At 42.2% G+C, this 22,818-nt stretch overlaps 2 protein-coding genes and 1 long non-coding RNA gene across 3 annotated transcripts; 2 read left to right on the forward strand and 1 right to left on the reverse strand.

The window, feature by feature from the left end:
* The first annotated feature begins 1,630 nt into the window (after positions 1 to 1,630).
* LOC131688732 (cleavage and polyadenylation specificity factor subunit 1) lies at positions 1,631 to 6,748 on the forward strand. Its single transcript, XM_058973212.1, has 6 exons — positions 1,631 to 2,274; positions 2,330 to 2,870; positions 2,934 to 3,184; positions 3,242 to 3,423; positions 3,483 to 5,752; positions 5,825 to 6,748. The coding sequence occupies exons 1-6, from the start codon at positions 2,106 to 2,108 to the stop codon at positions 6,681 to 6,683; spliced, it is 4,272 nt and encodes a 1,423-aa protein (XP_058829195.1). The 5' UTR covers positions 1,631 to 2,105; the 3' UTR covers positions 6,684 to 6,748.
* LOC131688733 (dipeptidase 1-like) lies at positions 6,713 to 21,871 on the reverse strand. Its single transcript, XM_058973213.1, has 4 exons — positions 21,668 to 21,871; positions 20,821 to 20,986; positions 19,998 to 20,758; positions 6,713 to 7,137 (listed from the first exon to the last, which is right to left on the reverse strand). The coding sequence occupies exons 1-4, from the start codon at positions 21,684 to 21,686 to the stop codon at positions 6,779 to 6,781; spliced, it is 1,305 nt and encodes a 434-aa protein (XP_058829196.1). The 5' UTR covers positions 21,687 to 21,871; the 3' UTR covers positions 6,713 to 6,778.
* LOC131688734 (uncharacterized) lies at positions 8,489 to 9,601 on the forward strand. Its single transcript, XR_009305294.1, has 3 exons — positions 8,489 to 8,649; positions 8,706 to 8,789; positions 8,847 to 9,601. It is a non-coding gene; the product is annotated as an uncharacterized LOC131688734 (long non-coding RNA).
* Positions 21,872 to 22,818: the final 947 nt, after the last annotated feature.

Consider the following 22,818-nt stretch of genomic DNA (forward strand, 5'->3'; position numbering starts at 1 on the left):
AACGATTATCATGTTGCCTATTGGCGATTTGCAGCAAAACCAAAATTAGTCATCCGACACCTATGATTCAGCTCATGAACTGGCAAAGTAATACAGTTAGCTTTTTTTCACCCGCAAGTGAGTAGTCGTAGCTTACAACAAAAACTTCATTTTCTTCTCGGAAAAAGCTTACCACTGCCAAACTATGAATGAAACGAGTAAGAAATTTTGTTTTATTTGCAATTAATCTGAAATTAAAGCCATTTGCAACTATTTGGCTCATACATTTCTTCGAAATGTAATGGGGGTATTATTTTGGTTATAAAAAATTGTTGCATAAATAAAGTTCCAGCTCAAAACCGAGACCCAATCAGTACCAATGTCAAACTCTTTCATATTTTGACCACGTAGGAGATTCAGTGAAGACTGTCAGAGAGAAGGATCGGTTGTGTATGATACAAAGCTGACACTTTCCTATTAGCCGGATAATATTATATTCTTTCCTCGCGTGATCTGGAGAGTTTCATGAATTTACACCATCTCATGAAGGTTTAGCTTAACTTAGGAGGAACAGGAAATGATGTTGCGGCGGCTACGGTGCTCAACAAATTACATTTCGGAACAGCACACATATAGCTCTGCGAATAATATTAGAAACCTATGTTTTACACCCTTTTCGCAAGATATTTACTCATCATCTTATAAAATGATGGTTTTCCTTCATTTTCATAAATAATTATCAACAAATTTATCGGTGATTTGGTGTTTAAAAGTTATTTTTTTACCAATGTTTACAGAAAATATATGCATTATGACAGAACAGAATCAAATCAGCAACACTTAGCTTCCAGCGCTATCTGTGAGCGGTTTCAACGTAAAATTGCCAATAGATAGTTCAACTCATCTTGCTTGTGAGATAAATGATCGGGAATGAACTTTTTCTCTTTTCAATAAACCAACGAGCGAGTTTCCAGGATGGATTGCAAAGAAACCACTCAAGATATTTTAAAGCGGTGTTTTTTATTTCGTTTCTCAATTTTTCTTCTTACAAATTTGAAATTTAAAGTATTTATGTATGTACAATCTTTACTTTGAACTTCCCGTAACCGCGACTTCGCAATACGATTGCACCCGACTTTGTGGTAAGCTTTCTCCGGTTCGAGTGATTGAGACTTAAAGAATGCGATGATTCTATTATTGTTATTTCATTGGCAATAGTCCGACACGAGCTTTATGGAAAAATATTTCGCAAAATTTTAAATTCTTTAACAAAATATTTTTTTTCACATTTTTTACCTACAAAGGTTGTAAACACGAAAAAAAAATAATAATGCAATGTAATTTATTAACATTAACATAAGAAATACTATTTCTACTCAGAAAAATTTAAAAAGACAATGTACAATGTACATTGTACATATTACTATGGTATGGTAAAAAACTTAATATTTTCAATTTAATAAAGACGCTTGTTCTACTATATTCATTTGGGCTCAAGTGTGGTATACAGTCATGATTCGTTGGTTGGGGTACAACCTATGCCCAACTGACGAATTTTTTTCGCTAGCTGGACCGACTGACAAATATCAAAAGCTCTCCAAAGAAGACATCATTAGTGTAAAAGATTGTTAAATAGATTGTCAAAGTCAATTTTACATGAGATTTTGACATTCAGATGCTTTTTAGTTGGACAATGGTCCAACTAAAGTTAAAAAGTTCCAACCAGCGAATCACGACTGTATTAGTTTTCATTTAACCTTGATATAATACTATTTACGATCATGTTTCTTGAAGTGTATAGAAAACAAAATCGGAATTCATATCGATAAATCGGCATATCTGGCAACATTAATCGGCACTGTATCACAGCAAGTGTCTTTTCCCCCGTTAGCTGAAATATTTCACTAATGCTCCAAACTGTCAAAATATCGGTTGACAGTTTCCGCGTTTCGCTTCCATTATCATTTTCTCGCCGACACGAATCTGTTTACTTTTGTTACTAGACACTTAAAATAGTAATTTCGTGAAAATGTTCGCATAAACTACCGCTTGTTTCGTATTGGAATTGAGTGCGCTATCAAAACAACACAGAATCGTTGGACGAAAACATTGCATAGTAGCGCAAAATGTTCTCCATCTGCAAGCAAACCCACGAAGCAACTGCGGTGGAGTTTTCCCTCACTTGCCATTTCTTTAACAACAATGAGAAATCGCTCGTGACTGGAGGGGCTAACATCCTCAAGGTCTACCGGTTGATTCCGGATGCCGATCCAAGTACCAGGGATAAGTTTACCAGTGAGTATCTCGTGTGTTACTAGTTTGTTCATTGACCGAAAACAAATTCTTTCAGCTGTTCGCCCACCGAACATGAAGCTGGAATGTATGGCCACGTACACGCTATTTGGCAACATGATGTCCATGCAATCGGTGTCGCTGGCTGGATCGCAGCGAGACGCCTTATTGATCAGCTTTAAAGATGCTAAACTTTCGGTCGTTCAGTTCGATCCGGATAACTTTGAACTGAAGACGCTGTCGTTGCATTACTTCGAGGAGGAGGATATCAAAGGGGGATGGACGGGTAACTATCATACGCCGATCGTTCGCGTCGATCCGGATAATCGTTGCGCCGTAATGTTGGTCTATGGACGGAAGCTAGTGGTGCTACCGTTTCGAAAGGATAGTTCGCTGGATGAGATCGAAGTGCAGGATGTGAAGCCGATGAAAAAGCCTGCGATGCAGCTGATTGCAAAGACACCGATTCTTGCTTCGTATGTGATTGAGTTGAAGGAGTCGGAGGAAAGGATTGACAATGTGATCGATATTCAGTTCCTGCATGGGTATTATGAACCGACGTTGTTGATTTTGTACGAGCCGGTGAAAACTTTTCCTGGGTATGTAGACGAGGATTAGTTTGTTTAGGGATCAGTTTAAGCTTTAACTATTATTATTTACAGTCGTATTGCAGTTCGGTCGGACACCTGCATGATGGTTGCTCTGTCACTGAACATTCAACAGAGAGTACATCCGGTCATTTGGACGGTGAACAGTTTGCCGTTTGATTGTTTGCAATCGATTGCCATCAGTAAACCAATTGGAGGTTGTTTAATCCTGAGTGTCAATGCGTTGATTTATCTCAATCAGAGCGTCCCGCCTTATGGTGTTAGTCTGAACAGTATTGCTGACCATTGTACAAATTTTCCGTTAAGTAAGCTGACATTACTCGGTATCTGACCGAAAATTTAATAATAATTTAAATTCATAGAGCCACAGGATGGTGTCCGTATCAGTCTGGATGGAGCACAGGTTTGTTTCATCGAACCCGAAAAACTCGTACTTTCACTAAAGGGCGGTGAACTGTACGTGCTAACGATGTGTGCAGATTCGATGCGTAGCGTTCGCAGTTTTCATTTTAGCAAAGCGGCCGCCAGTGTGTTGACAAGCTGCGTAAGTGTGCAATCGATGAAACTGTTTTGACAAGATTACTACGAAACATTTCGTTGCAGATCTGCGTCGTCGAAGAGGAGTATCTGTTCCTGGGTTCACGGTTGGGTAATTCGCTTCTGCTGCGATTTAAAGAGAAAGACGAAAGTATGGTGATTACTATTGAGGATAACGAAGTTACGGAGAAAGAACCGAAGCGGCAGCGGTTGGAGCAGGAAGAACTGGAAGTGTATGGTACGGGACAGAAAACCTCCGTGCAGTTGACGAGTTACATCTTTGAGGTGTGTGATAGTATTTTAAACATTGGCCCAATCGCTCACATGGCTGTTGGGGAGCGGGCAACTGAGGAGGAACAAGAAGAAAACAAAGATATACTTTATGTACCGAACAAGCTGGATTTGGAGATTGTGACAAGTAGCGGACATGGCAAAAATGGAGCGCTTTGTGTGCTGCAAAATTCGATAAAGCCCCAGGTTATTACCAGTTTCGGTTTGTCCGGATGTTTGGACGTGTGGACCGTCGTGGGAGATAAAGGTGACGATATGCATACGTTTATGATTTTGTCACAAGAAGCGGGAACTATGGTTCTGCAAACGGGAGACGAAATTAACGAGATAGAAAACACGGGATTTGCGACCAATGTTCCAACGATTCATGTGGGAAATATTGGAGCGAATCGATTCATAGTGCAAGTGACTACAAAATCAATTCGCTTGTTGCAAGGTACTCGATTACTGCAGAACATTCCGATTGATTTGGGATGTCCGCTTGCCGCGGTTTCGATAGCCGACCCGTACGTATGCGTGAGATCGTCGGAAGGCCGAGTAATTACCCTAGCGCTGCGAGAGGGTAAAGGAACTCCACGATTGGCAGTCAACAAAAACACAATTAGTACAACTCCGCCCGTACTCGCTATTAGCGTGTATAAGGATGTTTCTGGTATGTTTACTACCAAGTATGAAGATTACTACGATGTGTCGAAAGTAAGTGCAGCTTCCTATTCAAGCGGATTTGGATACATGAAGCCTGAACCGCACATGAAAATTGAAGATGAGGAAGACTTACTCTACGGCGAAACTGGTCGCTCGTTCAAGGTCACTTCAATGGCGGATATGGCAATAGAAACGAAGAAAAAGAACCCGGATTTTTGGCGAAAATTTATGCAACAGGTTAAATTAACCTACTGGTTGTTTGCCGTCCGGGACAATGGAAACTTGGAGATTTATTCTATGCCCGATTTGAAGCTTGTTTATCTGATCACAAACGTTGGCAATGGGAATAAAGTGCTTTCGGATTCTATGGAGTTTGTTCCGCTCGTTGGTCAATCAGGAGCGGATCCCGATGTAATACCTGGTAGTTTTACCAGTCCATATGGATTTAACGCCAATCTACTGCCGAAAGAAATTCTAATGGTACCATTGGGTCACTACGGATCAAGACCAATGCTTTTTATTCGCTTGGAAAACGACCTGCTCGTCTATCGGGTGTTCCGGTACTCGAAGGGGCATTTGAAACTGCGCTTCAAACGAGTGCCTTGCGACGTGACATGTCCAATTTTCCATACCAACCTTCGTCAAAGCGCACCAACTGATCAGGAAGGCGAAAAACAAGACGAGGAGTCGACTAAAATTTTGTACGAAAACGTTTCGATGATTCGTCATTTTACTAACGTTTCCGGGTACAGTGGAGTAGCTGTCTGTGGCGAGAAGCCGTATTTCATATTTTTGACATCTCGTGGAGAACTGAGAAGTCATCGGATGTACGCCAAATCAGTTATGAGAGGATTTGCTTCTTTTAACAACGTCAATTGTCCAAATGGGTTTCTGTACTTCGACCAACATTACGAATTGAAAATTGCCGTCTTTCCAGGGTATCTTTCATACGACTCCATCTGGCCAGTCAGAAAAATCCCTCTACGCAGCTCTCCCAAACAGATCGTGTACCACAAGGAGAATAAAGTGTACTGCATCGTAATGGACACGGAGGATGTCTGCAGCAAATATTATCGATTTAATGGCGAGGACAAAGAGCTTACCGAGGAAAACAAAGGCGAGCGGTTTCTGTATCCTATGGGTCACATTTTTTCGGTGGTATTGGTTACACCTTCGGCCTGGGAAATAGTTCCGGAAACATCAATAAATCTAGAAGAATGGGAACATGTAATCTCTCTCAAGAATGTCAGCCTTCCCTTTGAGGGAGCACGATCCGGTTTAAAAGAGTACATTGCCGTTGGAACCAATTACAACTACAGTGAAGATATCACATCCCGCGGAAGGTTGCTGCTGTACGACATCATCGAGGTCGTACCGGAACCGGGAAAACCTTTGACCAAGTAAGTGTTGTTTTGTGAAATAGAATGACAATTCCCATCAGAAATAACTTTGTCTTTCTTCCTTTATTCAAGATACAAGCTCAAGGAAGTCATCGTAAAAGAACAGAAAGGTCCCGTTTCCGCCCTAACACACGTGGCGGGCTTCCTAGTGGGTGCCGTCGGTCAGAAGGTCTACCTGTGGCAGCTGAAGGACGATGATCTGGTTGGAGTGGCTTTCATCGATACTCACATCTACGTGCACCAAATGATATCGATTAAGTCATTAATTCTGGTAGCGGACGTGTACAAATCCATCAGTCTAATTCGATTCCAAGAGGAGTACCGCACCCTGTCGCTGGTTTCACGTGACTATCAACCACTGAACGTATACCAGATCGAGTACATCGTCGATAATAATAATCTAGGTTTTCTGGTCACCGATGAACAATGCAACATAATCACTTACATGTACCAGCCGGAGTCCCGTGAGTCGATCGGTGGACAACGTCTGCTGCGGAAGTGTGATTATCATGTGGGTCAAAATATCAACACCATGTTCCGTGTTCAGTGCGATTATCACGAGAGTGATGCATCAAAGCGGAATTTAAACTACGATTTTAAGCACACGACCTATTTCGCCACTCTAGACGGTGGTGTCGGGTTCGTTCTACCTTTGCCGGAGAAAACCTATCGACGATTGTTCATGTTGCAGAACGTTCTGATGACGCACAGTCCTCACCTGTGCGGGTTGAATCCCAAAGCTTATCGAACTATTAAAACAGTCCGTAAGTCGATAAACCCTGCGCGTTGTATTGTGGATGGAGATCTGATATGGACCTTCCTGAGTTTACCTGCCAATGAAAAGCTGGAAGTTGCTAAAAAAATCGGTACCCGCATCGACGAAATCTGTGCAGATTTAATGGAAATTGAATCAGTGACGCATACCTTCTAACTTAAAGTTATTTTCTTTATTATACTATGTATAATACAAACAGGTCCCGAGACAACCAGTGTCAATTACACATTTAATTATCTGCGATGACCCTCCTACGTTTTATGAATATCAATATCGCTCATACACGGTTGGTTTTCAACGCCGGCGTCAACAAACTCCTGATAGGGTATTAAATCCTCAAACGGTGGGTAGATCCACATGGCGTCTCGAACCTTTTCTACCGCCCGGAACACGCGGAGTAAATTCAATCCGGCAAGTTTCCGCAAATCTTCCCGGGACCAAGCTTCGAAGGTTGTTCCATTTCTGTAGGCACCTTCCGCGAGCATATCGAAGAGGTCCGGATATTTGGAGACATCTTCGAGACCTTCGGGAGTTTTCTCAACGCCGTCGAAGTCTCCGCCGATGCCGATGTGGTCGGGACCGGTGACGGATTTGATGTAGTTTAGGTGGTCTGTATGAAAAAAGAGATTGATATCAAAAACTGGGACATATACCCAAATAAAAATGTCTTCCGTTTTAACTGTTAAGTACGACTTGGATGACTCCTAAAAAAGAGCAGATAATTTCGACTCATAACCTACGAATGCATGAACGAGGATGTGCCGTTGACGTTTCGTTCCGTAGATGGAGATTGACTTATACCAAAGTTTTATGTTAAGAATGCACACGAAGAATTAACAATGAATTATTGTTTCGGTTGTCAAACATGAGATAAATTAACCTTGACAAATTCCATGCATCCTTCGGTCCCAAGAATGCATTGATCACCGTCTGTGGTCGTCGGAAAATAAGCGGATTATAGCTAAATTTAAAGTATCTGTACCTGTATGCAACAACGGGCCCCTTTATCCCAATCTTTAGATGATCGAGAATTGATTAAGAATTAGCTTCAAGAGGTTTTCTCAAGTGAAAGTCGAATGTGGTAGCACCATTGGTGAAACATGCTGAGTTCAAGAACAGTCCTGTGTAATACAGATTTTGGTTCTCCGGAACGGTAAACGCAGGAGAGAGTTGTTTGGTAGAGCTTGAATGCGGGCTTGGAGATCGAGAATTATAGAGTTAGAGATGATTAGGGCTCGAGAGCATACCATTGTACCTGGCGGAGTTGTTTCTCCCAGAACTCATGAGGCCCTTATCTACACTTCCCAGGGAAGGCTTGCGATCGCGAACTATTGCCAAGAAAAGACCCTCCCCCTTACTCCCTGTTTGACCTTCAAGTAAAACCGAATCTGATTTCACTTGCACATTTCCCACTTTCTTAGGCCACGCTTACCTCGCTGGTGAACATACTGCACATACTGATGATTCGGGGCCCTTTCTGCAGCTTGTTTTGCATCGTTCACGATGCCGTTCACAGTTTCTTCGTGACACACTTGGCGACTACGGGGTTTCTCGAGTTTTTGTTGTCCGACTTCTCGTTGCGTGCTATCGAAGTCACTTGGAGAATCAATCTTCGGAAAATGCCATGTACGATATAAGAAATGTGTCAATAGCACTATTCGCAAGTATACGCACGAGGCATTTCACGTAGATTTGTCATGCCATTTTTGTTGAAAGCTACGAAGACGGAGTTACAACAACTAGAAAATACCAAACACGTTGACTTATAATTGCCTATAGCGAACCCCGAAATGGGTATTAGGGACATAACCATCATTTGAATCCCACAATTTGCGAAGAAATAAACGTTGTAGCAGTTAAATTGTTTGATTAAATGTTAACTCACTTTGAACATCTTCAACACACACATTACACTAAGTTAAAGTTAAGCGTGTATTGATCCACCACAAGGGCCACCTGTCAGCTTGAAAGTGAAACATCATCAACAAACTTTCTGTAATAACTATATCCATTCAACCTGTTAGCTGCAAAGACAGAACGCACACATAAAAAAACGATTTTGCTTTGGAAGGGTCGCACGAGTCCGACAGTCAAACGAGGAAGAATCCCGTCAAAACCCAAGGTAAGCAAGAGGGCATGAATCAATCGTTTCGACGCTAATTGCCTTTTTCTTCGCAGCGTACAAGCAGGAACAAGACGTTTGTTCATACCAGCTCTGTTGATTCCGGACCACACGAAATCGTACCGGATTGCACCGGGAAGGTATGTTGAACGGCACTAATTAGAACATATACGTAAAGCCATGCACTTCTCCACCAGATAGGAATCCTGAAGGCATCAGTATCTGCGGTGATCTGCGAACGGAAAGCGATACGATTTTAACCAGCCTAGCAAACACGAAACGGAAAACGCCTTCCAAGAGAAGTGAGTAAATCACAGCGATTATAGATTTTATGACGACACGTGGTATATCGTTGGCCTCCTTTTCCGTCACTTAAAGTGTCCTACTTCAAGCATCGGGACTCAGCTACCGGCTCAGCAGAAGTTCCATCAAGGCGTCGGTCGAACAGGAACAATTCGCAGGAATGTGGTTACCGCAGCTGCGTACCTGGACGCAGGTGAGCAGCCAGAGCACAAGCGGTTTATAGGAGACCGTGACGCAATAGGTCCCACGGTCGAGCTCAAGGGGATTTTGTCAGCACTAACGAGGGCACGCCGGATGGAACTGAAGGTAGCGAGACACACGATTTATGTCGTGGGATGCCGCAGCGGTATGGCGGGGCCGTGAGTACTAGCTTTCAAGAAGTGAATAGAATCAGTGGGCCGGAAGAGCAAAGCAGCAGGATAGAAGAAGTCAGAGGAAATAGAGGATTGTGTGAAGAGAGATGAATAAAGGGGTCTGATGTTGCCACGTGTAGGTTTTGATTTTATGAGCAGTCGGCCCAGGTGAGGCAAGTTGTCGCCGAGGCTGTAGAAAGATAATGTAACAACGTCCACTGTGTCAGAGAATCGCGTAACACAGCAAGAATAAGACGAGACTCCGTGCGTTATTGGCATATTTGGTCCTGCCAGCCTTTCAGTCATTCGTAACCCAACTTTGTACCGGGAAACAAGTGCTTTTTGTTCTCTCCGGTGTGGTTTAGTTTTTTCGGTGGTACGAAGGTGCTTGCTGTGGCAGAGGCTGCAGTAAAGCATTACTAATAAACAGTCCCGCGAGTGATAATTGTTACCTGCGATATCAGTTAAAGTAGTGCAGTGAAGTGCGTTATTAAACATTTTTCTTGCCTGAAAGACGGCTTTGTTTAGACGAGCTATATCAGCTCTACTGTGTGAAGGTCACGCGGGTGACGGATAAAAGAAACGAAGGATCAATTCACCTACCAGCTCGTCAGGAACCAACTGGTGAAGTTTTTCGTTTTTTACTTTTCTTATCGATTTTTTTCTTTTTATTGCTTTTGATTTTTTATTTTGATTTAAGTTAAACAGTGCGGTCGAGCGTGTTGCTCCCGCAACAAAATGGAACAAACAGAAGGATCACCCTCCGAAGAGGAATATTATGAAGAAGAACGTATATCTGATACTGAGACAGATAATGTTATGGTCGATCCACTTCCCCCACTTTCCCCCAATGTCTCACAGCCCCCCCGAGTCAAGGTTTACCAGGATGGATCCGCTGGTCCTTGGGTGGTATACTTTCGGCCCAAAAATAAACCGTTAAACAGCATAACTGTTGCACGGGAGCTGACAAAACGTTACTCGGCCGTAACCGAGATTAAAAAGGTTCAGTCAGATAAACTGCGCGTAGTCGTTACTGACTTGAAACAGGCCAATGATATCGTTAGCAATAGCCTCTTTACGCTGGAGTATCGCGTCTACATCCCTTCTCGTGATGTGGAGATCGACGGTGTGGTAAGTGATGCGGGTCTAACTGTCGATGATCTGATGAATGATGGGGCTGGCCGCTTTAAGGACCCTAACCTTCAATCAGTTAAGATTTTGGAGTGCAAGCAATTGCACTCAAAGTCCATCGAAGATGGTAATTACTATCCATCAGACTCGTTTCGCGTAACCTTCGCCGGATCTGCACTTCCGAGCTACGTTGAAGTGGGAGGAGCTCGTCTACCTGTACGCCTGTTTGTACCGCGGGTCATGAATTGTTCCAATTGCAAGCAGCTAGGTCACACGGCCACCTACTGTAGCAACAAGCAACGGTGCGGTAAATGTGGGGAACGCCATGCGGATGATACTTGCAGTAGGCCCGCTGAGAAGTGTGTTTACTGTGGGGAGAATCCGCATGCACTTTTGACATGCCCAACGTACAAACTTCGCGCGGATAAACTGAAGCGATCCGCCAAAGATCGCTCCAGACGCTCTTACGCAGAAATGCTTAAAAGAGCTGTTCCACTTATCTCCGAAAACCCATTCGCTCTCTTGCCAACTGACGATAACGCCTCTAACGACCCTTGCGAGGGGCATTCTTTGGCTCCGCTTGGAAACTCTAGGAAAAGACCTAATCAAAACTCACCTGAACTTCCTCGTAAGGGTCCTAGGTTGTCCCAAACAAGGGTACAAAATAAAAATAATTCATCAACTGGAAGTGCTGGTACAAATCCGAAGATAATACCTCCTGGTTTTGGGAAATTGAGATACAACCAGGAGTTCCCAGCACTCCCCGGGGCACCAAAAATCCCAAGTGCTCCAATTTTACAGTCAGAAACTCAACCTAAAACGGGATTCCTTAAATTTTCTGACATTGTGGACTGGATATTCACAGCTTTCAACATTACCGATCCTATGAAAAGCTTGCTGGTTGCTATTCTACCAACAGTAAGAACATTTTTAAAACAGTTGACTGAACAATGGCCCCTCCTTACAGCGATCGTATCCTTCGATGGCTAACTTATTAGACGGAATCAGGGATCTGATCACTGTTTTACAGTGGAACTGCAGAAGTATTATCCCCAAAATTGATTCATTAAAACACTTGCTAAATTACAATCATTGTGATGCATTTTCCCTATGTGAAACATGGCTAACTTCTAATATAAACCTCAACTTCCACGATTTTAACATTATCCGCTTGGATCGAGAAGACTCATATGGGGGGGTACTTTTAGGGATCAAAAAGTGCTACTCCTTCAATCGAATCAACCTCCCTTCGACGCCAGGCATTGAAGTTGTCGCTTGTCAAACAACAATCAAAGGCAAAGATCTTTGCATTGCTTCTATTTACATTCCTCCTCGGGCCATGATGGGATATCGAAGATTCTCCAACGTGATTGAACACCTTCCCTCGCCCCGCCTGCTTCTTGGAGACTTTAACTCTCACGGTACGGGGTGGGGCTGTCTATACGACGATAATCGATCTTCGACAATTCAAGACCTTTGTGACAACTTCAATATGACAATTCTGAACACAGGGGAAATGACACGAATTCCTAGACCACCTGCGCAAGCAAGTGCACTGGACATATCTTTATGCTCGACATCACTACGGTTAGATTGCAAGTGGAAGGTAATATCTGATCCCCACGGTAGTGACCACTTACCAATTGTAATTGCAATCACCACTGGTTCAAGACCATCGACACCAATCAATGTTCCCTATGACCTCACACGAAACATTGATTGGAAGAGCTACGCTGCTGAGATATCCAAAACTATCGATTCAACACAGATACTTCCCCCGGAGGAAGAATATAAGTTTTTGTCCAACTCGATTCTCGATAGCGCGATTCAAACTCAGACGAAACGAGTACCCGACGTGAACACCCAAAAACGTTCTCCCAACCCGTGGTGGGACAAAGAGTGCTCAGACGTGTACGCGGAGAAAGCTGCCGCGTATAAAACCTTCCGGAACGACGGGTTAGTTGCTAGTTATCGAGTGTACGCGATATTAGAAAAGCGAATGAAAAATTTAATGAAAGCTAAGAAACGCAGTTACTGGCGCCGGTTTGTCGACGGGTTAACAAGAGAAACATCGATGAGCACTCTTTGGGGCACGGCCCGACGTATGCGAAACCGAAACAGTACTAACGAGAGCGTGGAATATTCAAACCGTTGGATATTCGATTTCGCCAAGAAGGTTTGTCCGGATTCCGCCCCGGCACAGAAAATCTACCGCGCCGCGTCGCCTTACAATACCGCGAACGAAACACCGTTTACGATGGTGGAGTTCTCACTTGCTCTCTTATCATGTAACAATAAAGCCCCGGGGCCAGATAGAATTAAATTCAACTTATTGAAGAATCTGCCAGACTCTGCCAAAAGACGCTTGTTGAATTTATTTAATAGGTTTCTTGAGGGTAACATTGTCCCACATGACTGGAGACAGGTGAGGGTCATCGCCATCCAAAAACCAGGAAAACCAGCCTCCAACCACAATTCGTATCGTCCGATTGCAATGCTGTCCTGTATCCGGAAGTTGTTCGAGAAAATGATCCTGTTTCGGCTCGACAATTGGGTCGAAACAAATGGCTTACTGTCAGATACACAATTTGGCTTCCGCAAAGGCAAAGGGACGAACGATTGCCTTGCGTTGCTCTCAACAGAAATTCAAATGGCATATGCTAACAAAGAGCAGATGGCATCAGTATTCTTGGATATTAAGGGGGCTTTCGATTCAGTTTCGATCAACATACTTTATGAGAAGTTGCACCAGCATGGTCTTTCGCCAATTTTAAATAACTTTTTGCTAAACCTGTTGTCTGAAAAACAAATGCATTTCTCGCATGGCGATTTATCGACATCACGATTTAGCTACATGGGCCTTCCCCAGGGCTCATGTCTAAGCCCTCTCCTCTACAATTTTTACGTGAATGACATTGACGAATGTCTTGTCAATTCCTGCACGCTAAGGCAGCTTGCAGATGACGGTGTGGTCTCTATTACAGGTCCTAAAGCCGTCGACTTGCAAGGACCACTGCAAGATACCTTGGACAATTTGTCTGCATGGGCTCTCCAACTGGGTATCGAGTTCTCCACGGAGAAAACTGAGCTAGTCGTATTTTCTAGAAAGCGTGAACCAGCGCAACTACAGCTTCAATTAATGGATCAAACTATTGCTCAGGCTTCAACATTCAAATATCTCGGGGTATGGTTCGACTCTAAAGGTACCTGGGGATGTCACATTAGGTATCTGAAACAGAAGTGCCAACAAAGGATCAACTTTTTCCGTACAATAACTGGAACATGGTGGGGTGCCCATCCAGGAGACCTAATCAGGTTGTACCAAACAACGATATTATCAGTGTTGGAGTACGGATGTTTCTGCTTTCGCTCCGCTGCGAACATACACTTCATCAAACTGGAGCGAATCCAGTATCGTTGCTTGCGTATTGCCTTGGGTTGCATGCACTCGACCCATACGATGAGTCTCGAAGTGCTGGCGGGCGTTCTTCCGCTGAAAAATCGATTCTGGGACCTCTCATATCGATTGCTCATTCGATGCGATATTCTGAACCCATTGGTGATTGCAAATTGCGAAAGGCTTGTCGAGCTTAATTCTCAGACCCGATTCATGTCCTTGTACTTCGATTACATGGCACAGAACATCAATTCATCTACATATAACGTCAACCGTGCTCATCTCTTAGATACTTCTGATCCAACTGTATTTTTCGATACATCCATGAAGGAAGAGATTTGTGGAATTCCGGATCATATTCGCCCACAAGTGGTCCCAAATATTTTCTATAACAAATACCATCAAGTCGACTGCGCCAAAATGTTCTACACTGACGGATCAATTCTCGACGGGTCCACAGGCTTCGGTATCTTCAACGAAAATCTTGCTGCCTCATTCAAACTCAATGATCCTGCTTCAATTTACGTCGCAGAATTAGCTGCCATTCAGTATACTCTCGGGATCATTGACACCCTGCCCTCAGACCATTACTTCATCGTTTCGGATAGTCTCAGCTCCATTGAGGCCATCCGTGCGGCGAAGCCTGGAAAGCACTCACCGTATTTCCTGGGGAAAATACGGGAATATCTGAGTGCTTTATCTGAAAAATCTTACCAGATTACCTTGGTTTGGGTCCCGTCACATTGTTCTATTGCGGGCAATGAGAAGGCGGACTCTTTAGCCAAGGTGGGCGCATTAGAAGGCGACACTTACGAAAGACCAATTTGCTTCAACGAATTTTTCAGTATCTCTCGTCAGAGGACGCTCGATAGTTGGCAAACCTCATGGAGCAATGGGCATCTGGGACGGTGGCTACATTCCATTATCCCGAAGGTATCAACGAATGCTTGGTTTAAGGGGTTGGATGTGAACCGGGACTTTATTCGTACGATGTCAAGGATCATGTCCAACCATTACTCGTTTGACGCGCATCTCCGTCGTATAGGGCTTGCTGAAAATAATCATTGTGTTTGTGAGAACGGCTATCACGACATCGAGCATGTTGTTTGGCTGTGCTCAGAGTACTGTGTTGCCAGGTCCCAACTAATAGATTCCCTTCGGGCCCGAGGTAGATCACCCTATGTGCCAGTCCGGGACGTCCTGGCAAGCCGTGACCACCCCTATATTTTTCTTATCTATATCTTTTTGAAAACCATTGATGTCCAAGTTTAATACATTTTACCCTCTCTCATTCACAGTAGAATCGCACCAACCTATCCCTGTATCTACAATATGGCATTGCTTCACGAGTCTTCGGTGCACACTCTTCTTGATAACCGTCTATCCAGAACATCATGACATACCGCACATGCAGATGATATAGAGTGCCAATAATTATCCGAAATATCGACCCTCCCCTCGCCCCTGCGATTACAGGCTGGAAACTACAACACTACAACAAAGTGTGCATATCCGCCACAATGATCAATCAGCAAACGACGATGTCAATTACACAATATGTATCCCACTTCCTACCTTTTTCCTTTACTAACATAAGAGGGGAGCAAGCCGCCCCTAAATACGGCTTTCCCTTCCCCCACTAACATGTGACATGTAATATAAAAAAAAAAATGAATTATCGGCCTCGTTAAGCTACAGCATTTGGGCCTAAATAAACGTATTTTAAGATAAGATAAGCCTTTCAGTCCTCTGCAAGGAGAAACACCTTGACTTGAGGACCCCTGTTTTCAATCGCATTTTACGACATTGGAGCAGGAACCCAGTGAATCAATTCTTCACTGAGATACTTAAACCCTTCGGGTGCTACACGGCCTCTAGGCTGATTTTGTCCTGAAGAAGATAACAATTTTTAATTGTTTTTGTGAAAGTTCATTCAAACTTCGGTTTTAAATTGTGAAGTTCCGTTCCATTTTTTTCGAAAATTTCTTAACAATGATTTAGTTGGATCCTTAAACCTCTGCCAGCATTTGGATCATCTTCTGCTCCCAAGCCCGGGTATAATTCGAAAGCAAGACGAGAAATAACTGTTAGTTTTATTCTTAGCTTTAGGCCTATTAGCTCAGGTTTTATTTTCTAAAAAACGGAATAAAAGATCATTGCATCAGGAACGTTAGTTTATTTTAATATCCACTGTATATCAGTGGAGGAAATCCATGATCACTCTGCTTCACGATGCTATTTACAACATTGAAAAAGCCTTCTAGCTCAAGCAATCTAGCTTGGGTGTATTCCTAAATATGGAAGGTGCTTTTGGCAATGTGCCCTTCCGGTCTATTCTGGAAGCAACGCGCTGTCATGGGGTATCTGCGTGTATCTCGGGTTGGATAAACGCAATGCTTAGTAACCGCATTCTTTGCTCGTCACTGAGATAGGTAGGGATAATGCAATTGAGTATTTGCAGCTGTCCTCAGGGTGGCGTTCTGTAACCTTTGCTATGGCATCTGGTTGATGACGGTTTGTTGAGGAAACTCAATGAGCTTGGATGAGGGTTTGCTGATGATTACCAAATACTAATTTGTACTGAACATTGCATCGGAACAATCTTTGGTTTGATGCAACATGGACAAGTTAAATTATCGGTTAACCTAAACAAAACTTGAATGGTTTTTTTCACGAAGAAGCGAATAACAACCGGGGTTCGTCCCTTGCAGTTCTTGGATTCTGAGCTACTATGTGCAGATCAAGTCAAATACGTTGGAGCTATATTGAATTTCAAACTAAATTGGTCAGCTGACAATGAGTTCAGAAAGCGTGCATTGCCTTTGGACAGTGCAGACGAACTTTTGGTAAAACCTGGGGTCTTAAATCCAAATACATCTGTTGGATTTACACGAAAATTGTACGTCCAATTCTGTCATACCTCTAAGCCTTGTGTGTCAAAGCTAAACCATCTACAAAGGGAGCTCATGGCGTTGACTGATGGATTTCTCACGACTACTCCGACTATCAGTCGGAGTAGTCGTGAGTCTATATGCACTATCATGTGCATATAGACTGCAGATTATTGAAACAGTAACCATATTGATCATGCTACCAATCGTACACGACTGTAGTAGCAAAGCATTGGGTGAAGATACTCTTGCTCTGAGCGATATTACACTCACAACTAATTTTCGTTACAGGACATTCCATGTGAAGATTCCCTCCCGAGACGAGTGGTTGGCTGGCTATATGAAGAAACGCAAGTGGCCTGCTACACTGACGGTTCTCTAAAGGTGTGATGTGTTGGTCTCGTGTACTGTTGTGAAATGAGATTGGAACAGTCTCACCCGCTAGGTAGATACTGCACTGTATTCTAAGCAGAAATCTTTGCGTTTATTCGGCCCTTCAAGCTTGTCCGACAAAGTTATAAACATCTGCTCAGATAGTCAGGCTGCAATCAAGGCCTTCAGCTCAGACACATCACGGTCCCAGCTAGTGGTCGCATGCCGAACCCAAATTGAATAACTAAGCATTGTCCACACTATCTGCCGTATTTGGGTGCCCAGAAATTTCGATATTACAGAAATGAATGGGCTGTCAATTTTTACAAGTTGGATATGAGAAGAATATGGTCCTGGGCTTCGTCCGAGCATAGCAATGATTGGAGAAATCTACAAACGTTTCGCCAAACAAAGGCGTTTCTAAGACAACCATACCCAGTGATTTTGAAAAATTTCCTACATTTTTCGAATCTTCATGGCAGCATGTTAACCAGAACTTTAAGCGGCCACTGCAAACTCAATTATCACATGGCAACTATTCAGCGCGCTGAGTCATTTTCGTATGATCCCTGTGAATCCTCATATCATCTGATAGGAAACTGCCCAGCAGTAGCGCAATGTTCGGCCGTCTCTACCTGGACGACACCGAGTTTGGACGATTGAAACTCAGAAACATGCTAAAGTTTCTTATCCAATGCGGTAAAGAGCTTTAAGCTTACTCGCAGGTGCTTTGAATAGGGATCTTTAGGGGTGTGTGGGTTAAGGCATTTTCTGATGCAGATTGGTGCCGTGAGTTAATATCTCAATCCTTTTTCTATTTTTAAGCCCGAAACTATCGAAAAAAACATTTTTAGCTTGTTTCATTTTAGGACAATAACACATCCAAACCCATGCGACTTGCACGACTCCATAGGTTGCCTCATCAGATCCACCATAGTTTGCCGACGAAATTTGGGGTGGCAGGCTGCTAGCGGATTGCAAAAGTACCAGATCATGCTGTGTGGAGTACTGTCCCGGTTAACAATGAGGCGAACGAGATATTTGCAGATACGTCATTTAGTAGGACAACTGTCAGTTTATTGGCTGAATTAAATTGGGTTTTCTTAAATTTAAAAATCAGAAAAGAATAATTACGGTTTAAAAATGATATCAGTGCACTCGTAAGGACACCCGCTATCAATTCATATGAAAAACTGACACAATTTTTCCAAATTAAAGATCCCTATTACTATAGACACTCATAGTAATAGACCAGCGAAGGTACTTTTATCGAGCCAAACGAACTGTCAAAATCCGGAGCCAAACGAGCATGACGTCATTCAATGCAAACAAACAGAACAAGTATTGCGATTTTATTTAAAAAAATATATTTTGTTATTCACAGTAGGCTTCATTTTTCGTGTTCGTATTAGTATTTCACAATGTTATTTAGAAAGATATTTATTTTGTTCAATATAACTACACAAAAAGTATTTTACTTATGCTCTTTTTCATCAACTTTGTGTTTCTGAAGAAATTGGATTTTTTTCTTTCTTTTCTCAATTTCTTGTTGCTCAGTATCAAACATATAACTTCTCTTTTGATTCATATATTGAGCCACTTGAAAAATTATTTTCATAAAAACAGATGATCGAATACAGTCGAGCACGTTCGAGCTTGCACATTTTTGAGTGATGCCAGTTTAACATGCTTGTTTTTCTAGTTGCCAGTTTTGCGGTTTTTAAATCCGCGAGTCTATTACTATGAGTGTTTATACCTATTACTTGTGAGTTTGATTTACCTGCTGTTTGTTTTTATGCTTCACTGGCAAGTTTCAATTCAATGGAAATAAAATATCATCCATCGTCCAAAACATTCGTTATACGTCGACGGATTAAAGGAAGAATTGTCGTTTTTCATTGGATAACACCGGGGCAGTATATTGCACTGGTGTTACACTTTCGAGCAAAATTGGGAATGGCACACGCTCTTCTCTTCTGCTCTAAAATGCAACATCATTGCAGTCAACTGCCCCGGGGTTATTCAATGAAAAATGGTATATGCACAGTAGACTGGTTCAATTTTTGACTTTTAGCTCCACCAGGCTCTACTGATTCCTTTTATGGCCCTTAGTAATTGTGCAAATTTTGGTACCGATCGGTTGTGTCTACGGAACCTCCAAAAATTTCAAAGTTTATATGGGAGTTTGTATGGAAAATCGGTTAACATTGAAAATAAATTCTTAAAAATCACCTCTTCAATCAATTAATCAGTATACTATATATTTCTAAAGGTATTATTCTACTGAACACATTCGTGGAACATTGCAAGTTTCTAAAAACTCGTTGAAAAAAGTTATTAACTAAAGAAGCAGCATTACATCAAAACAAGTGGATTTTATTATTAATCTAGCAACCCTGTTTGAATAGCTGTATCTGTCCTATGCGAGCGGTGGGAGGCAAGTCTAGTTTACACTGGTATAACGATGGAACTATTCAAGTAGGGTTGCTATGATTAATAATAAAATTCACTTATTTTGAAGCCATGCTACTTCTTTAGTTAATAACTTTCCTCAACGAATTTTCATAAACTTACATGGTTCCCCGGATGCGTTCAGTAGATGAATACCTTTAGAAATAAATAGTGTTCTGATTAATTGATTGATGAGGTGATTTTTATGAATTTATTTTCAACGTTAACCGATTTTCCATACAAACTTCTATATAAACTTTGAAATTTTTGGAGAGTCCGTAGACATAGCCATAAAAGGAATTAGTAGAGCCAGGTGGAGCTAAAAGTCAAAAATTGAACCAGTCTAATGTTCAAGTGCATCCAACTCAGAACCAGCTGAAAATTCAATCGAACAAAATGTGTGCATGTACAATATGAAATAAAATTTGAGAAAGGTATAAAAAAACTTACGAACAACATCATCGATCGTTTCTCCGCCGATAAATCCCGGGTAAAAGTTCACCATAATGATGCCATTGTTCGCGATCAACCGCTCCAGCACATCGTCCTGTACGTTGCGATGGTGAGGATTAACGTGATACGATACCGAGTGGCTGAAAATAACGGGTGCTTTCGTGTGCTCCAACACATCTATCATTACTCCGTGGCTCACATGGGAAATATCCACCAGCATGCCAAGGCGGTTCATTTCCCAGATCACATTCTTCCCCCATTCGGTGACATTCTTCAGCACAGCTGTGCTATTGGCGTCCACCGGGGAGGCGTCGGCCCACGGTGTATTGCACGTGTGTGTTAAGGTCATATAGCGCACACCAAGTTCATAGTAAATGCGCAACATTGATAGGCGGGAGTCCATCGAGTGGCCACCTTCGACTGCGATCAGAGATGCTAGTTTCTTGAATTCAAACGCTTGCATTATCCCATCAGCGGACGTAACGTACTCAAAGAACTCCGGATGTCTTGCGATCATACGCTTGATTACATCGATCTGTTCCAACGTTCGCTCAACGGCATCCCGATACTGCGTGTTGCACTCGACATAGGCTACCCAAAACTGGGCACCGACCTTTCCCTTCTGCAGGCGCGGGATGTCCGTGTGACTGTTGGGGGATACTCCCCATTTCGAGTCTTCCTTTAGGTTTCGGTTCAAGTTGAACGAATTGATGCGGTTGTGCTCTAGGCGGTACAAATTGTGCGGTAGGTCGTTGTGGCTGGAAAATGTAGAGGAATTAGTGTTTTGTGAGATTCGAGGACAGGAAACCATCGAGTTTACCCATCGATTAGAGGAACCTCGTCTAGCACAGAACGACCGGATGTTTCTTCCGTGGCATCGTTTTCACTTGAGATTGAATTGACTGCCAGAGGAACTGCGATCGCAACCGCGAGGATGGCAACCAGAATAATCACACCAACTGCGATGTATTTTGGATTTGTCAGCACTAATACAGTTGAAAAAAGATTGTAATTGTTTTACACAGACTATTGGTATAGTTATAGTTTTGAGCAGCATTCGCTATTGTATTTTTGGTTTAGAACTATTCTTTTAGTGTCCATTGTGGACTTGTGTACTAAGTCTTTTAGTTTATTTTAGGAAATTGTGATTTTGGGTGAGAAAAACCTTTTTAGAAAAATCTTTAACCCTATGTGCGGGATTCCGAATCAAACGCAGGTCAGCTGCGTACACGGCAATCGATTTACCCCAACGATGTGATCTTATAATACCGGTGTTTTTGTCCACACCGTGTGTTAGATCTTTATGAAATTATTCAGCTTATGCAGAATATTATTACAGTACTGCTGATTCTTTTTTGTGAAGATCTATTGCACGTGAAGAAAAAACAACTACTTTTTCGTTTTCGATTTTCATACCATTGTTTGTTCGACTTTAAGTTAAAGTTGCTTAAAAGTTCTCTAAGGCTCGATTTCTTCCCCCTTCGCTTAACGTTTGAAATAGGTTTAACGCACCGGCAAACCGGGTTTATCAGTAAGGCAAGGGCGAAGAAATCGCCCCTACGAGCTTGAGGAATTATCCTTTTGGGTGCTTGGATTTTTTTGTACCAATTAGTCTTACTTTCTATACAAACCGTTCACATTCAGTTTCTCTTCTCAAAATCACCCACCTGTTCTAAGATTCACCATGCTTCTAGCCTTACTGTAGCTCAAAACTCACTCCCAATAAACCGACTTATGAGTGCGCGCGTTATTACCACTATTATGCACTTATCACACAGGGTGCATTATAGCACGACGTCCACTGGCTGGCGCGGTTGATACAATACTGCGCACGATGCCTTCGGTGTTCGAACGACGTAGCTACAGACTACAAACGATATCAGCATCAGGCTGCCTCCCGCGCAGGGTGACAATCGAACCGGAGTAGACGGTTGTATCTGTTCTGATTATCTCAAAGGTATAATCAGAGAAACAACAATCGATGTACGAAAGTAAGTACATAGTCTTTTTGATTGCTAGACTAAACATTTGATGCGCTGGACAGTTTCACAATGTGTTTAGCTACGTCACAGGAATTCTATCATGAATAGCGAACATGTGTTACTGTCACTAGAATTACTCCGATTGTGAATTGTGCTTACTCAATGCGAGTCGGAGTTCAGTTATGCTGATCTTTATATGATATCTCGTGGTTAATACGATTAATGTTACAAGTAATATCATACCGAAAATTATCGATATTTCATGTTTTCGCTCATATATGGTAATTGATAGATCAAATTAGAAAAATTCGAAAGTATACTACCAAGGAATGAATGAACTTACATTTAGTAGTTCTACATCAATAGTAGGGGAGACTGAGGAGACTTGATCCCATCGTCTTAGCTCGAAGGCGCATCAGAAAACACTAGTCGAATATTCTAGAAAGTAGCGTAGTTTTATCTAAACATGAATTGCTTTCATACAAGAAACATAAATTGCAAATGTGTAGCCAGCTTTTTACCGATTGAAAAAAAAAAATAGTTCAGAACCACTGAAGAAGATTTATTTTCTAAATTTTTAAACTTTTATAGAAATGAATAAATCGCCCATTACACACTATATTTTTACATACAGTGTTCCAGAAGAATGTCAAGTATATTAACACGTTATGATTGAACTGATTTTTTTTATCAAACTATATTTTTACTAAAGTTTGCTGAAATAGATGCTATGGGTTCATTTGATCCCTCAAAATTCGTTCAGATTTGATCCTCTTCGCCATGATTTATACACACAACAAAATTCACACCATCATAATTGAAGCAATTGCTGCCAG

Source organism: Topomyia yanbarensis, chromosome 3 (genome assembly GCF_030247195.1).
Source record: "Topomyia yanbarensis strain Yona2022 chromosome 3, ASM3024719v1, whole genome shotgun sequence".
Taxonomy (NCBI): domain Eukaryota; kingdom Metazoa; phylum Arthropoda; class Insecta; order Diptera; family Culicidae; genus Topomyia; species Topomyia yanbarensis.

Excerpts from the sequence above, each read along its gene's own strand:
- LOC131688733 (XM_058973213.1), bottom strand. Across the intron at positions 20,759-20,820 it reads GAGGTTCCTCTAATCGATGG|CCACAACGACCTACCGCACA; the intron begins GTAAACTCGATG and ends TACATTTTCCAG. Across the intron at positions 7,138-19,997 it reads AACGATCGATGATGTTGTTC|ACCACCTAAACTACATCAAA; the intron begins GTAAGTTTTTTT and ends TTTTTCATACAG.
- LOC131688732 (XM_058973212.1), top strand. The coding sequence starts at position 2,106 with ATGTTCTCCATCTGCAAGCAAACCCACGAAGCAACTGCGGTGGAGTTT. Across the intron at positions 3,185-3,241 it reads TTGTACAAATTTTCCGTTAA|AGCCACAGGATGGTGTCCGT; the intron begins GTAAGCTGACAT and ends TTAAATTCATAG. Across the intron at positions 3,424-3,482 it reads CCAGTGTGTTGACAAGCTGC|ATCTGCGTCGTCGAAGAGGA; the intron begins GTAAGTGTGCAA and ends ATTTCGTTGCAG.